Source organism: Euleptes europaea, chromosome 17 (genome assembly GCF_029931775.1).
Source record: "Euleptes europaea isolate rEulEur1 chromosome 17, rEulEur1.hap1, whole genome shotgun sequence".
In the NCBI taxonomy this organism is placed as follows: Eukaryota; Metazoa; Chordata; class Lepidosauria; order Squamata; family Sphaerodactylidae; genus Euleptes; species Euleptes europaea.
Genome location: NC_079328.1, coordinates 28,418,950 through 28,436,666, shown reverse-complemented (window position 1 = coordinate 28,436,666; position 17,717 = coordinate 28,418,950). Strand labels below are relative to the sequence as shown.

Genomic DNA, 17,717 nt, shown 5'->3' with positions numbered 1-17,717 from the left:
ACAAGTGAGAAGCAGAGGCGGTTAGCCCCACTGCCTTCCTCTGCAGAATCTTCCTTGGTGCTCTCCCATCCAAGTACCGACCCTGCGTATCTTCTGAGATCTGGTGAGATCGGGCTACACCATTCGACATCCCAGCTCTGAATTACCTTACGAGCAACTGAGTTGGTCTGCTGCAGCTGAAATAACAAATATTACCTTTAAAACCTTACAGGGTCTGGGACCTTCGTATCTGCGGGTCCGCCTCTCCTGGTATGTTCCCCGGAGGACTCTAACAATCTTTTGGTGGTCCCTGGCCCGAGGAGTGTCCGGCTGGCCTCAACCAGTGCCAGGGCTTTCTCTGCCCTGGCCCCTGCCTGGTGGAATAACCTCTCTAGTGAGACCAGGGGTCCTACGGGACCTCAAAGAATTCCGCAGGGCCTGTAAAACAGAGCTATTCCACTAGGCTTATGGCTGAGGCCAGCTACTGTTCCTATATATAAAGGCTGGCCTCCCTAACCTCCCCACTGCGGTAACACCTTTTTAGTCCATCTGGTGCCTTCCATCTGCTCGCCTACCTAAAGTTTGTTGTATTATGATTCGTATGTTAGAAGCACCTAGGTAATTTAGTATAATGATTTTACAATTTTTAGGGCTATTTTTAAATGTTTTAATTCCTTTATGGATTAATATGACTTTTATATTCTGTAAGCTAGGAAAAGTTGAGGGCAGCAGGAAAAGAGGAAGACCCAACAAGAGATGGACTGACTCAATAAAGGAAGCCACAGCCTTCAATTTGCAAGATCTGAGCAAGGCTGTCAAAGATAGGACATTTTGGAGGACTTTCATTCATAGGGTCGCCATGAGTCGGAAGTGACTTGACGGCACTTAACACACACACACAAGCTGCTCTGAACCTGGCTTTGGCCATGAAAAGTGGGGTAACAAATGGAAATAATAAATACATAAACAAATACATAAATAACACAGAGGTCATTTTATCAGATGGGTGAAAGATATCTACTCGGAAACTACATAGTTGTAATTTAAAAGCTTATCCTGGTGATGTTGGTTGTAATTATATGAAGAGACAATATCTGCTGCATATGACCGCATAGCCTGGCTGTACTGACTAATTTGAGGGAATTCAGAAAAGAGGAAAAGCACATCTGTGTGAAGTATAATTGTAGCTGCTTGCTGATCTCTGAAGCGCATTATGCACAAGAAGTGTGGAAGGCACCCTCTGTCCACATAGACACACACACTTGTCATTCAAAGTTAAACAAAAATATCATGGGACTGAAGCATCTTTTCTATGAGGCCAAAGCAGTTGGAACTTTTTTCAACTTTGAAAATTAAGATATCTAAGGTGGGACAAGACCGTGGCTTGTAAAATTATAAACGGTGCAGACAGAGTGCAGAGAGTGAGGGAGAGAATTTGCTGTATCTCTCAGGAGACTCAAACTCTTGGCTGCTCCAAGAAATTGATTGGTGTTGGAGTACAGGGCACGCAAAACAAAATGCATCTTCACACAACTGATCAGGAATTCACCACCACAGGATGTGAAGGCAGCTGAAGCAGGGGTTCCTTTAAAAGCAAGTACAGTGCAATCCTAAGCAGAATTAGTTGCACCCTTCTAAGTCCATTGGAGTCAATGGGCTTAGAACATTGTAACTAATTGTGCTTAGGATGGCCCTGTCAGTCATCTCAGTGGTCCAGTGAACGTATGTGAGCCATGAGAGCTAAATCCATCTTCCCAGTTTATTCCTGAATGTTGGGCCCTGGGTCGAATAATGGAGGGCTGATGCCTTCATCAGTCCTTGTACTGTACCGAACAGAGATGTCCAGAAGACAAATGTCTGAGTGCATTTCTTAGTGCTGGCAAGAGGCAAAATGTGAACTGGGGTTTCCTGGTTAGCAGAGCTGACTCCTCACCACTATGGAGTGCCAGCTCTTTAAGCGTGTCTTTCTGCAAGCCCTTGAGTGATTTATTTATTGGTATGCTTACTTCATTTATACCCAATTTTTCTCCTCAAGGGAGGTCCAGAGTGGCTTACATCATTTTCCTCGCAACAACCCCATGGCAAGGCTGTGTGTGATTGGCCAAAGGTCACCTAAGAAGCGTCCATGGCAGAATACGGATTCATACCTGGTCCTCCCAGATCCTAGACCAGCACGCTAACCACTACACTGCCTTTCACAATGGGCAGCCCCCCTAAATACTGTCTAAAAAGGAAATAATGGCAGCACAGGTGGAGACTTTCCTAAAATAAACCTGCCTCCATGAGAGATGGCTTCGGTCTCCAGATAGCTGGTTATTTGAATATGTTTGTGTCACACTCAATAGTGAAAGGAATGATTTCGATTCCCTCCCATTTTTGTTCATTCCTTATCTCAATTGACACCTGATTCCCATTCCTACAGTGATGTGATTTCAGAGAATTATGAATTTTATTCAAATGGGTTTTCCTGGAAGATTGGCTTTGTTTGCAAACATATACCATGCACCTTGAAAGGGAGGAAAATGAATTTCTGGGAGGAGGGTAGGCTATCTATAAATGTCTGAAGTTTTGATCAAGGCAAAGCTTGGCTGAGCTACAGCAGAGCCCTCATCTTTTCTTTTGCACTCCCCATTAGTACAGTTTACTCCTAGACTTCTGTCTACATGTTAACACCTGATTAACTTCTCTATGACATGATTTATAATAATTTATGATCCGTGGGGGAAGCAGCATTGAAACAATGGCTTGTTCCATTCACCATCCGTTCATTTGATCAGAATCTGCTGAGATTTGACAGCAGATTTCGAAAGAGTGCTGTTTTGGCTTGGAGTCTCTGGACTCCTCCTTTGAAGAAGGAGGAGAAGAGTTAGTTTTTATACCCCACTTTTCTCTACCGTAAGGTATCTCAAAGCAGCTTACAATCGCCTCCCCACCCAAAGCCACTTTGTAAGGTATGTGGGGCTGAGAGAGTTCTGAGAGAACTGTGACTGGTCCAAGGTCACCCAGCAGGCTTCATGTGTAGGAATGGGGAAACAAACCCGGTCACCAGATCAGAGTCCGCAGCTTGTATGGAGGAGTGGGGAATCAAACCCGGTTCTCCAGATTAAAGTCCGCCGCTCTCAACCACAACACCACACTGGCTCTCTGGTGGTCCAAAATTAATATGGATTGGGTCTCCCATGAAAGCTGGGACTGGGGGGCAGAAGATTCCCTGGTCAATATTCTTTCATAGGAAGAGGGAAAAGATGGTTGGTTTACTCTCACCATATATTTAAAAAAGCAATCCTTTGCCATATTGCCTAAGCTCTGTTTGGGTCAGTAAATATCACTCAAAGTGATGGCAGAAGCCCTGGAAGATGACAGCAACATGAACTATGTACAGCTGCGTGGAGCTGGATGGGGAAGGGTAGTGGTTAGAAACACCTCAAAAGAACCACCTATGAAAGTTAGTTTCAGGTTCTTTTGATGACTCAGAAGCAAAGATATTTGCTATATTGGAAATTTTACAAAATAATATCTCCAAAAGCAGCCAGCAGGTTTCGGTATGTGTGTCTACACCATCAGGTATAGTTCAGGCTTGGTGGCATTTCCTAATTCTATAAATTTCCCAACTGCATTCGCCAGTGTCTGCTCAGAATAGCAAGAAATTCTGTCCCACCAAAATGCAAAGAAGAGAGTAGCTGTTTTTCAGCCTTACTCTGGAGCATGATAAAGAGGCAGGGGAAACTGAGTTTTGACATTACTGGGGTCAAGTTGGGAGTGATCTCCCATTTCTGGCTTCTGCCCAAGTGGTATCCAGATCCCCAGCCATCTGATGCTGGCCCAATCCCTTTTATACATGAATGGGACAGGCAAGTGAACAACGGCCCCTCGTCTCTGATTTGGACCTCAGCTGGATCTTTTTTTTTTTTATCTTGTTGCAAGAAGGGGATGAGTTTGCATGATTTGTAATTAATTGCATGAATTAATTTGCATGTGTAGGCTTTCAACCATTCTCCTCCCCTTCCCCCTTTTTTTGCTTTTCTTCTAAATAGAAAGGTGGAAGAGCGCCCTTGGTTCTTCTGAGATCTGTGTGCCTTCATCAGTTCCCATAGCAACAGACCTTAGTTAATCTTTTCTGTCATAAACCCAGAGCCATTTGCATGTATGGGACTTTGATTATTCAAATTGCCTGTGCGTGTGTTCAAATAAATTATAATGAGTGATATCTCTGTGCTCCCTTATTAAGTCTTGGTGGAGTTATTAAAAATAGCTGCCAATAAAAAACAAAGTCTGCCTCCCTTTGTTGTTAAACTTTTAAATAAAAGTTCCCCACGACTCGTCTGGAGTGCTTATCTTTTTGCAATGATATCGCTTTGCTGCCTTTGCCTTGCAGTAATGTAGGCAAAAAAGATTTGCCTCTTCCTGCTCTCGTCCCCATTCTGGTGGAGGTGGGATGGCAAAGTTGGTTCTATTCTAACCATTTATACAATGGACTGTTTGTTTATATAGTAAAGGTTATCGACACCTATTCAGAATTTGTTCGAGGCAACTGATTGCCAACAAAAGAACTAATCATAATGGATACAGATTCAAAACAATACATGCATGCAATCCATTAAAGACAATTTAATGAAACCATTCTCCAGCAGTAAAAGCACCTGGGATAAATGTTTAAAAAATGCAGCAGACTTGACAAAATAAATAGCATAAAACAATCAGAGGCAAAAAAAAAATCATAAAAGCTACATAACACATAACAGTGCTGGGATAAAAGTTCAGTTAAAAGCCAGGGTGTGTCAAAATGGCTTGGCCTGGTGTCTAAACGGCAGTAAAGTAGGCCCAAGGCATGTTCCAAGAGGGAGGCCATTCCACAAATGGGGTGCCACCACTGAGAAAGCCCTGTCTCTAGTTTCTGCCTGCCTTATTTTGCAGAAAAAAGGCACTAATGGCATATAACATAGAAATATCAGGCAATATCCAATACAATAAGTTCTAAACTATTTATAAGAACAATGCAAAGATGCAAGGATAGTCTTTTCATAGGTACAGACAAGCCAGGGAACTCTTCATAGATCCAAGAGCCAGGAAAAATGGGATTCCAGTATTTCGCATCATGCTTCTTCAATTTATGGCCAAATTCTGGCAGCTTTTTAATAGTGAGATTCACATTGCTAAGAACATATGTTCTGTAATATATGTGTGTGTGTGTTAAGTGCCGTCAAGTCGCTTCCGACTCATGGCGACCCTATGAATGAAAGTCCTCCAAAATGTCCTATTTTTGACAGCCTTGCTCAGATCTTGCAAATTGAAGGCTGTGGCTTCCTTTATTGAGTCAATCCATCTCTTCTTGGGTCTTCCTTTTTTCCTGCTGCCCTCAACTTTTCCTAGCATGACTGCTTTTCCAGTGACTCTTGTCGTCTCATGACGTGACCAAAATACGATAGCCTTATATATATATATACACACATAAAGGGTGACCATAATGTATGGAAATAGTAAACATAAACATAAAGAGCAATAAAATAAAATAAATACAACAATTCCATTAAATACACTTACTCAAGAATTAGGTGTATACCCTATGTAGCAAAGTGTAGCTAGTGGATGGCGATTTGCGTCATCTACAGGAAGAAACTTACATCTTGTATAAAAAGCCCATACTCTAATTGGTAGCAGCTGAAACAACTGGGGACTAATACTGGAATCCCATTTTTCCTGGCTCTTGAATCTATGAAGAGTTCCCTGGCTTGTCTGTACCTATGAAAAGACTATCTTTATTTACAGTGTCTTTATTCTCTTGGACACAAGAAGTACTGTACCATTACTGCATTGACATTGTGATTTGTCTTACCTGATTGCTGATTCCTATCTGGATTAGTTCTGCATTGCTTGCATTGTATACATTGCCTTGCATCTTTGCATTGTTCTTATAAATAGTTTAGCACTTATTGTATTGAATATTGCCTGATATTTCCATGTTATATGCCATTAGTGCCTTTTTTCTGTCATACCCACCTGTTGGCACGAGTCTTCGGTTTTGAATGCCTTATTTTGCAGACTGGGGCACAGAGATGCCAACCTTAACTGGCAAGTTGGCTGATATGAAGAAGGAGGTCCTTCAGGTACCTTGTTCCAACACTTAGTGTAGTGGTTAAGAACAGTGGTTTGGAGCGGTGGAGTCTGATCTGGAGAACCGGGTTTGATTCCCCACTCCTCCACATGAGCGGTGGAGGTGAACTAGATTTGTTTCCCCACTCCTACACACGAAGCCAGCTGGGTGACCTCAGGCTAGTCACAGCTCTGTTAGAGCTCTCTCAGCCTCCCTACCTCACAGGGTGTCTGTTGGGGGGGAAGGGAAGGTGATTGTAAGCCGGTTTGAGTCTCCCTTAAGTGGTAGAGAAAGTCGGCATATAAAAACCAACTCTTCTTCTTCTAGTACTACTTTAGAGCTTGAAAGTGAGAAGCAGTCCTTTGACTTGTTCCCACTAATAAGTGAACATATGCCAGTGCATATTTTTTCAGCATGGGGGAGAGGGATGGTACAATCCCTGTTTCCAACCCCCTGGCTGAGAAAGGTTGAGAAGAGACTGTTGCTCAATGGCAGACCACCTATTTCATTTGCAGGATATCTCCGGTTGAGTCCTAAGGATCTCAGGTTGCAGGTGTTGGGGAATATTGTTTTTGGCCTGACTGCCAAGCCAAAAGACATGCTGAGAGTTCTGCTTACAGCATCTCCCATTTTAAAAAATAACAGGTGCATAGAACCTTGATTTGAATCAGAGCTGTTCCCCTTCCATGAGGGAGGGCATTTAAGTCTCTCTCTGGCTGTTTTCTTGACCCAAAACAGATTGGGGGGACTTACTGTTTGCCCGGTTTTGCCTATTTGCTCCTGATGTTTGCTCCAGCATGGCCAATAGCAACTTCCCAGTGCTATTGCAATTCAAGAAAAACCCATCCCCCCTCCTATGCTGTGGTCCCAAATGGAATCAGGATCCATGCACCATGACTATATCTGTCTACAGAACTCCCAGTCTTCTGGTTTGGCCCTGAGGCTCAGTAGTAGGGCATGTGCTTTGCATGCAGAAGGTGCCAGGTTCAATCCCTGGCATCTCTAATTTTTAAAAAGTTGAGGTAGGTGGGAGGTGTTGTGGAAAACCTCTGCCTGAGACCCTGGAGAGCTGCTGCCAGTTTGAGTAGACAAGACTGACCTCGATGAACAGATGGTCTCGTTCATTATAAGGCAGTTTCATGTGTTCATATGAGGTTCTGCGGAGCCACTACCGATCAGATGAGACAATGCTGACCAACAGTCTGATTAGATCCAAGGCAACTTTTTATGCAAGGTTTCTCCCATCAAGGTTCTGTAAAAAGGACTTGACGAAAACCTTGCAAACTCATGCGGGGAACGGAAGAATCAGCCAAGGCAATTGGAGGTGATTGATGGCCTGTTGATTCTTGAGCAATTAAACAGAAAATACAGCTGGGTTGAGGAGAAGTAGTGTTAAATTCCCACACCGTGCCTAATTGCCTGCCCCTATGAATCCATCTGGAACACTGGGGAGAGAAATGCTGTTTCTGGGAGTTTATTCTATATAAATAAAAAGACAAACGACCGTCTATGAGATGCTGGATTTACCCTTCCTCTGTACTGGTGTAGCAGATTTTTATTTGTTTGCTTAGCATAGTTTAGCAAATAAATCCAAGGTAAAAGCATTTCTCGGTGTTCCAGTTGGATCGGTTGAGACAGATAATTAAGCCACTGAGTGTAGATTCAGAAATCTTTTTTCCCCTAGCTCTGCTGTAATTTCTATTTAATTGCCCAAGAACTTGAGGACATCAATCACCTCCAATTTCCCCTTTCTTGCAAAAGTTTGTACTTCTCCTCCAAGGTTGTGTTGAGTTGCTTTTACAGAACTTTCAGGGGGGGGGGAATACATGTGACACTTGACATGGGGCTGCCAATGTCCCCAGATTTTTTATTTACAAATATTTATTTGCCATCTTTACACACAAGTTAGACTTACTGATAACATTTCTCCATTGTCGGCAACCAGTTCTGTGGGTCAGGGAAATGACATGGGTTAGTATGAGAAAATGTTGAATGGAATTTGGGAATATGAAACTAGTATTTATTCTATAGCTCCCACTAGTGTGTGTGTGTGCTGTGTTAATTGCTTTTAAAAACATTCTTACTAGTTCATTCCTGATTTGAACTAGAGTGTGCAGTAGGGTAGAGAATGAAAACAGAATGGGATTTGGCTAATGACATGTTCCACTACTTAGTGTGTGTGCGTGTACTAGTAGTAGTGGTGGTGGTAGTAGTAATAGTAGGAGAATGAAATAACTTGCCTGCTTGCTTACATCACCAAGAGCTAATGAAATGGGAATGAGAGAAGATAAGAATGTTTTTAAAAATCCTGGAAGCTAGCCTCGATCATGAGCAAACTTCCCTCCGCTCAGTTCAGAACTGAGCTTGGCTACCATGAGCTATTTGGGAGAATAACAAATCATTTTTAACCGTGCTTCAAAAACCCAGAGATGTTGCTGTGTTCCCACAGTGTCACCATCGAGAGCACAATGGACATGCCACAAACTCCCCATTACCATCACTCCCAGCTCTTTACTCATGAGTTCCTGCACCTTTTCTCAACTATGGAGTCTCTTTGTGGAGTATCCATTTCCTTTTTGTGCCTGGAACACGGAAACAATAGCATCCTGGGTGCAAGGATTCCAGGGATATGTAGAGTCTAGGGCAGTGGTTCCCAACCTTTTTTGCTCCATTCTCCCCTTTCACCATTGTTCATAATATAATTCCCCCCTTCTCACTCTAACTCAAAATTAAAAACAAACTACAATTTTACAGATTGTACATAATCTACAGGACATCACACTTTGCTGAACAGTGTTCCCAATTCCCCTTCTGAAACCCTAAAATCCCCCCCCTGGGGGGATTCCCCCCCGTTGAGAACCCATGGGCTAGGATGCCTAATGTCCCTACTCGGTACCCAGATCCACTGGAAAATTGCATGATTACCTGTGTACGCTCTGAATTACAGTTTATATTCTGACCCAAAGAAGGAAAAATGAACTCTGTTTTATGAGGTAACAGAGCATTGTGAGCAGGAGAAATTAGTATGCAGAGCCAGGTAAATATGACCTTTGGTGACATTACTGATATAATCATGGAGCATCAAACATTGAATAGAAAATGATTGCTTGGTGAGATGCTCAGCCAAATGAGACACCCAGGACGAGCAAATAGCCCTTATTTTTGTCTCTTGTTACCGTATATTTATATTTATTTTTTTGTCAGGGGTCTAAATTCTCTGTTTTCCACTGTTGATTCAGTCTATTTGATATCCATGGGGAGGGGCCGTGGCTCAGTGGTAGAGCATCTGCTTGGCATGCCAGAAGGTCCCAGGTTCAATCCCCGGCATCTCCAGTTAAAGGGACCAGGCAAGTAGGTGATGTGAAAGACCTCTCTGCCTGAGACCCTGGAGAGCCGCTGCCGGTCTGAGTAGGCAATACTAACTTTGATGGACCAAGGGTCTGATTCAGTATAAGGCAGTTTCATGTGTGTTCATGTGTGTTAGTATTGCATACAGATGGTTGTAGTTTTTATGCACCTCTGCGTACTATGTAAATCATGCATATGTATAATGTACAGTACATATAATGCATCCTGCTGGTTCAATGATAACAAATGAGGCTGAAAAATGAGCAGGTTGAACAGAAAAATATGGCGCGCGGAAACAGAAAATGGCAGAAAGTAATGGGTTCAGAGCTCAGAAAGAGAGGTAAAATAGAAATGGCGTTTTTGATCAAAACAGGGATGAGGATTTTGAAATTGTCTCTCTTACATCCTATAGTGATAAGACCATATTTAAATCCTGACCTCTCTTGATTAAAGAAGATGGTTGGTGATAAAGCCCACTCTTAATACTGAGGATCCCTTATGCTCAGAGCATGTCTGCAAAGGTCCGACAAGGATGTTCAGTAAATAATAATAATAATAATAATTATTATTATTATTATTATTATGATCATCATTATTATTGTTGTTATTATTATTATTATTTTGCCTTCTAACGTTGCTAATTTCCAACTTGGTTTGCATTAATAGAAAGTGGGGTTTTGAAGATGCCTCATAAACTAAGGAAAGAAAACATGATACTATACGTGTAGTTATTCAGAGTTCTGTCTTCCCCTTCCCCCCAGGTATATGAAAGAGGAACTAACGTGGACCAATTTGTGACCCGTTTCCTGCTGAAGGAGACAGCGAATCAGATTCAGTCCTTGCTCAGCTCTGTGGAAAGTGCTGTGGATGCTATTGACGAGCAAACCAGTCAGATAAGGTTGGTTATATTTATCTGGCCTTGAGTTCATCGCACTGCATACATTTAGTCTACTTGACAACCTACTGCTGTTTTATGCAGCCTTTGATCTCCTACAAAACTTTAAGCAGAGCGATGCTTGATGAGTCCATTATCTCTTAACCCAAACTGGATTATTACCTCTGAGTGATATGTTACTTTCCCCACATCTGCTACTGTGGCTCAGTGGTAGAGCCTCCACTTGGCATGCAGACGGTCCCAGGTTCAATCCCCAGCATCTCCAGTTAAAGAGACTAGGCGAGTAGGTGATGTGAAAGACCTTCTGCCTGAGACCCTGGAGAGCCACTGCCGGTCTGAGTAGACCATACTGACTTTGATGGACCAAGGATCTGATTCAGTAGAAGGCAGCTTCATGTGTTCATGTGGACAGGGCTGATCAGGCATAGGGGCAGCATGGTAGAAGCAGGAGAAGAATACAGGGATTCTTTTCAGAGCTTTGTTGCCAAATGAAGTTTCAGGAACTGGGGAAGATGAGAACTGGAGTAAGTGGAAGGAAGTTGTATTCAAGATCTGTGGTTTCTATTCCCTTCCCCCAATTGTTTTTTGCAAAAATCCAGAAAGAGTGGAAACCAATTAAAAATATATCAAGAAGCACCAGCTGAATTTGATGTGGTAAATAGGAGCTGAAATGTCACCAAACTCCACAGAGCATAAAGCTTCTTGACCGGAACCCAAAATGGTTGCCATGGAAATGGGGGGAAATCAGAAGCTTGCATCAAGAGACCTTTTCTCCCCCCGCCTATTCTAAATTAAAGAAAGGAAGCAGCAAGCCACAAAGAAAGTAGCTTATTAGAGCTTTCATTCCATGTGAATCACATCAGATAAGAGATTTCATCAAGATCCTTGACGGCAGCCCTGCATCTGGCTCTCTGTCTTCGGTTCTCTAACATTTAGTATAACTTACTCTGTTCCTTTCCAGCCCAATCCCGTGATGTACAGCGGGGCTGGGGGCCGCACAGTACAATGGCAGTAGGATATAGGCAAAGTGGTGGTACTTCATGCTGTGGAAGAGGGGGATTTACCTGACACCGGCCTGCCATTTTCAGTGCCAGTCCTGAGGTTCTTATAACATGTCATTTCTCCCCTGTGTCAAATGTGTCAGCAGTTATTCCTATCAAATAGCTGTTATATTCTTTAAAGCCCTTAAATGCCGGAGAGGGAAGGAGAAAAGTGGGACTTAGTTGCTCCCCCATCCCTGGGTTGACTTCACATGGATGCTTGCCTGCAACCACCCTGCTATTTTCCCTTTAAGCCAGAGCAATGGGAAAGACTCCAGAGCCACACAGGTAGTACTCAGAATGACTATGGTGTCGTGTGGAAGTAAAAAGGAAAAAAGCTTCCTGCAGTTGAGGAGGGAAGGTGGAGAAATTTTTTTATATGAAAGGCACCAAAGTTACTAAAACACAAGCCCCTGTTATAAGTTTAGTGTATGTCATAGAGGAGGCAGAGGAAGAAGAGTTGGTTTTTATATGCCGACTTTCTCTACCACTTAAGGGAGACTCAAACCGGCTTACAATCACCTTCCCTTCCCCTCCCCACAACAGACATCCTGTGAGGTAGGTGGGGCTGAAAGAGCTCTAAGAAAGTTGTGACTTGCCCAAGGTCACCCAGCTGTAGGGTTGCCAACTGCCAGGTAGTAGCAGGATATCTCCTGCTAATTCAACTGATCTCCAGCCGATAGAGATCAGTTCCCCTGGAGAAAAATGGCCACTTTGGCAATTGAACTCTATGTCATTGAAGTCCCTCCCCTCCCCAAACCCTGCCCTCTTCAGGCTCCACCCCCAAAATCTCCCGCTGGTTTAGAAGGGGGACCTGGCAACCCTACCCAGCTGGCTTCATGTGTAGGAGTGGGGAAACAAATCCAGTTCACCAGATTAGCCTCCACCACTCATGTGGAGGAGTGGGGAATCAAACCACCACTCTTAACACTACACCACGCTGGATACCTTTAGGAATTAAAGATGAGACTCAGCGGTTTTAGTTGGTCTCTAAGGTGCTACTAGATTCGAATCGAGTTGTTCTACAGCAGACCAGCACTGCTACCCTCTGAAGCGGTCTTAGTGATGATTACAGAGATCGCAGCTCTGAACAGCAAAATGCTTTGTCTTCATTTCCCCTCCTGCTCTCTCCTTTCTTTCAGCAAAAAGCTGGCATTAAGGTAGGCTTTACAGTAAGAAAGTCTGAAATGTTTCTAGAGTTCCTCCTTTTTTTTGGTTCCCACTTTACTCCCAGTTGCTTTTGATTTTTTTTTCCCTTTTAGCTGCCAGCTGCCAGTTGCCAGCAGCAGATGTATATTCATGAGGATTACTTAGCAGGTGGGGACGATGCCTTGGTCCTCCTCGTTCCAAGCCTAGTCATAACTTATACCTTCAGTGCAGCAGTTTCATTTTTAGCAAGGTCTCTGTTGCCAAACCCGTCATTTGGAAGAAAAAAAAAAAAATCTGTCCCCAGATCATAGCTAAGCAATATCTTTTTTTTAAAATAATTTTTTATTAAATTTTTAATAAAACATACAAAAAAGAAACAAAACATAAAATACAAACAAAACAACCAAACAGAAATACAAAGAGCACTAATTATCTAATAATTAAAAGATACATTCTCTTAATATATATCTCCATAGTGCCCTGAGTCCCAGCCCCCACCTCAGTGCCCATCACCATTGGACTTCCGTTGGGGTGTTATGACACTACATAAAAAAAAAAATTCTCATCTTATAGTTAATTAAGAATCACATAATACTACAATTCGTTAAGTACAGTTTCAAAATCCGTTTTTGCCGATTTATCCCAATATGCGGCGGCCTTTGACCATATAGATTTAAAATCCTCCATATCTTTATCATGTAGAAAAGCTGTAAGTTTGGCCATCCGCATATACAACCATAGTTTTTCTCTCCACTCTTTAATTGAAGGTTTATTTATTTGCTTCCATTTTTTAGCAATTGTGATTCTTGCCGCAGCAAAACTATATTAACATATGACTCTGTCACCTAGATCTAAATCTTGTTTTGAAATACCCAATAAACAAAAAGCGGGATCTCTCTTAATTTTGGACTTAATCAAATTATTTGTTTCATTCAAAACTAATCTCCAAAACCTCCTAATTTTTTTACAAAACCACCAAACATGCATAAATGTACCTATATCCGTACCACACTTCCAACAAGAGGCCTTACCATCTTTTTTCATTTTGCTTAATAATACTGGAGTTATATACCATCTATAAAACATTTTATATAAATTTTCTCTTATTTCATTTGAGATGGTAAACTTAAACTCTTTTTTCCATAACTTTTCCCATATTTCCAGATCTATATTATGCCCCAAATCTCGCATCCATTTCAACATCACTGGTTTAATCCTTTCCTGTTCTAAGTTTATTTCTATAAGTAATTTATAAACCCTACCTATCAATCCCTTGTTGCCCTTGGCTAATATAATCTCAAAGTTAGATTTAGTTTGATTATAACCCAACCTGTTGTCCTTATTAAAAACATCCTTTAATTTATAATACATAAACCAGTCTTTAATTTGAAGTTCATCTCTCGATTTCAGTAGCCACTTCCCATCTTTAAATTCTATCATTTCCCTATAAACCTTACCATCCAAATTTAAGTGTGCACCTCTTCTCAGAAATGCTTCTATAGGATTAATCCAACCAGGAGTTTTACTTTCAAAAGCTAATTTGTATTTGTTCCATATTTTTAATAATTTTTTTCTAATAATATGAAAATTAAAATCTTTATTTACTTTCTCCTTCTCATACCATAAGTAGGCGTGCCACCCGAATCGCAAATTGAATCCTTCTAATTCTAATAACTTCAGATTCTCTAAGAAGATCCAGTTTTTGATCCAGGTGAAACATGCCGCTTGGTAATACATTCTCAAGTCTGGTAGTCCCAATCCTCCTGTTTCCTTTAATTCTATTAAATTATTGTATGCAATCCTATGTCTCTCTTTACCCCACAAAAATCTAATAATATCTTTTTTCCAATCTTCAAATATCTGTACACCTTTCAATATTGGTAGGTTTTGAAACAGAAAAAGCATTTTGGGTAGTAACATCATTTTGATTACCGAAATTCTTCCCCACAATGATAATGGCAATTTTTCCCAACTTATCAAGTCGTTCTTTATCTTTTGCCATTGATTTACATAATGGAATAAATTGAGATTGTTATTCGATATCCATATACCTAAATATTTAATTTTGTTTTCAATATTAAACCCCGTCTTTTTGATTAATAATCGTTGTTGTGAGAGAGTCATATTTTTGGTTAAAATCTTTGTTTTAGTTTTATTAATTTTAAAACCTGAAAGCTTTCCATAAACCTCCAAAATTTCCTTCCATCTGTCAATTTGTTCAATTGGATCAGTCAAAAAACATACTAAATCATCTGCATATGCCTTAAGTTTATAATGATTACTACCTATTCGTATTCCAACTACATCCTCAACTTTTCTAAGATTATTCAATAATAATTCTAATACTAAAATGAAGAATAAAGGGGAAAGAGGACACCCCTGTCTCGTTCCCCTTTGAATTTCAATCTTTGGTGATAATGATCCATTTATAATCAAATTAGCAGTTTGTTGTGTGTAAATTCCGTTTATAGCAGTTTTAAACTTTTCGCCAAAATCCATATAATTCAATACCTTAATCAAAAACTGCCAATTAACATTATCAAAAGCTTTTTCAGCATCTAAAAATATTAAGGCTATTGGTGTAGTATCTTGTTCTGCATACTCCAAAAGATCTATTACCACCCTTACATTCTGACTAATCAATCTTCCTGGTAAAAAGCCGGCCTGATCCTCATGTATTATTTGATTCAGTACCCTTTTTAATCTAGTAGCTAAAATTGCTACAAATAATTTATAATCAGTATTTAACAATGAAATAGGCCTATAGTTCTTGACTTCCAGTGTATCAGAATTTGCCTTTGGTATCAATGCTATATTTGCCTGTTTCCAGGTTTGGGGGATAATACCTTTTGTCATTCCTAGGTTCATCACATCCAGTAGATAAGGGGTTAACTGTTCCTTGAAAATTTTATAATAATACGCATTAAAACCATCCGGTCCGGGAGATTTATTCACTTTACTCTTATTTATTACTTCTTCCAATTCCTCCTTAGTTATTGGGGAATCCAAAAGATCTTTATTCTCCTGTGTTATTTTCACCCAGTCCCATTTGGCAAGATATTCATCTATTTCTACCTCTGGGATTACGTTTTCCCTGTATAAGTTTGTATAAAATTCAACAAATGTTTCTAATATCTCCTCTTTAATTCTTGTTACCCTTCCTTTTAATTTGAAGTATTGGTACTCTTTTGTCTTTTTGCTTAAGTTGCCATGCTAGCATTTTACCCGGTTTATTTGCATGTTCAAAAAATCTTTGTTATACATAACTTTTCTTTCAATTTCTTCTGCAATTATAAATTCATATTGCTGTTGGCAATTTCTGATCTTATCCTGCTGTTCCTGTTTGGCTGCTTTATCTTGTACTTTGCTTAAACAACGTTCCCCTTGTTTTATTTCATCTAGTATATATTTTATCTTTTTCTCCCTTTCTCTATACCATCTTGTATTTTGTTGAATCAATAATCCTCTAATTACTGCTTTACCAGCATCCCAAACTATATCTTCACGAGTACCCTTATCTGCATTTTCTTTAAAGTAATTCTGAATCTGCAACTTCATTTTGGTAACTATTTTAGTATTTTTTAATAGAAAATCATTCATCCTCCAGATTTTACATCCTCTATCTCCCAATTTAATTTTAACTAATATCGGATTGTGGTCTGACAAAACCCTTGGCAGGATCTCTGCAACTTCTGATTTTTCTATTAAACCCTTCGATAGCCATAACATATCTATCCTGGAATATGTAAGGTGTCTCTGTGAAAAAAAAGTATAACCCTTCTTATTACCATGTGCCAATCTCCAGACATCAAACATATCCCATTCATCTGTAAGAGCATTAAAAACCCTTGGCAATTTTCCTTCATTGGATGCTTTTTTCTTTTTCCCTGATCTGTCTAATTTAGGTGCCATAACACCATTAAAATCCCCCATCCATATCATTTTCACTGTAGCATATTCAGCTAGCAATGTTGACAATTTGTCAAAAAATATTTTTTGGTTTACATTAGGCGCATATAAACCCACAAGCATTATCTTCTGGAAGCCACATATTATTTCCACCATTAAAATTCTTCCCTCAATATCTTGATAGATAACTTTCTAACAAAGCAGGTACAAACATAGCTATTCCATTAGTTTTTCTGCTTTCATTACATGCTGTAAATACTGTACCCAACCTTGCTTGTTCCAATCTAAATATATCTTTTGGAAGTATGTGCGTTTCCTGTAAGCAAATAACATTAGCTTTAACCTTTTGTAGTTGGTGAAATATTTTCTTCTTTTGTTAAGCGAATTCAATCCATTAACATTCCAAGATAAAACCTGTAACATATCAAAATTCAGTTAGATCCCGTATTCTTCCACTAAACAAATTAAAAATCCCTATTTCCCACTGCCTCCCTTCCCCCCCCCCTTGTTAATTAGTTCAGCCTTCAGGATCATCACTTAGAGAGTCCTCTGGTAGATCTATAGGTAATTCTCCACCTCCTGATGCTTCAGATGCCTTTTCTTCCTCTGTAAATTCTCTGGTTTGATCTTGTTTGGTTGGTTTAATAAGTTTAACCAATTCCGCATCATATCTGCGTAGAAACTGTGCAGCCTTATCCACATCTGTGAACTTGAACCTCTTTGATTTAAAGATGAAAGCGATTCCGTGCGGAAATTCCCATCTAAACTGGATGCCACTAAGTCTCAAACGTTGAGCAATCTCCATATAATCTTTCCTTTTCATCAGTAACCTTGCAGGTATTTCCTTCATCAATCTCAAAGGCTCTTCTCCAACTTTGATCGGTGTCTTGAAGTGTTGATTAAGTATCAAATCTCGATGACTTCTTGAAAACAGTTGAAGCAGGCAATCCCTTGGTACTTTGTTCCTGGTTGCATATGCAGAGTTTATCCTATATGCTGTCACAATCATTCCTTCAGTCACTTCTCCAGATTCTTGTAAAAAATCAGCCAAAAGAACTGTCAGATACCCACGTAAATCCCGGTCTTCCACTTTTTCTCTCAAACCACGAATGCGTATCGAGGATTCTTTTATCTTAAGCTCCATCATCGCCATTTGGTCAAGATGTGTTTGTTCTCTGTCAGTTGAAGCTGCTATTGACATCTCAAGGGTATCCACCTTCTTCTTAATTTCTTTGGTTTCCTGTGCATTTTTCTTAAGCTTGGTTTCAACTTTATCTTGCCTGACAGTCAGCGATATGATTGTATC

General features: G+C 40.4%; 1 protein-coding gene across 1 annotated transcript in view; it reads left to right on the top strand.

The window, feature by feature from the left end:
• Window positions 1-17,717, top strand: part of NECAB2 (N-terminal EF-hand calcium binding protein 2) — a 197,963-nt gene that overhangs the window by 143,351 nt on the left and 36,895 nt on the right. The window contains exon 6 of the mRNA XM_056862621.1: window positions 10,180-10,316. Coding sequence (XP_056718599.1) covers window positions 10,180-10,316 — 137 coding nt within the window. The remainder of the gene's footprint in view (window positions 1-10,179; window positions 10,317-17,717) is intronic.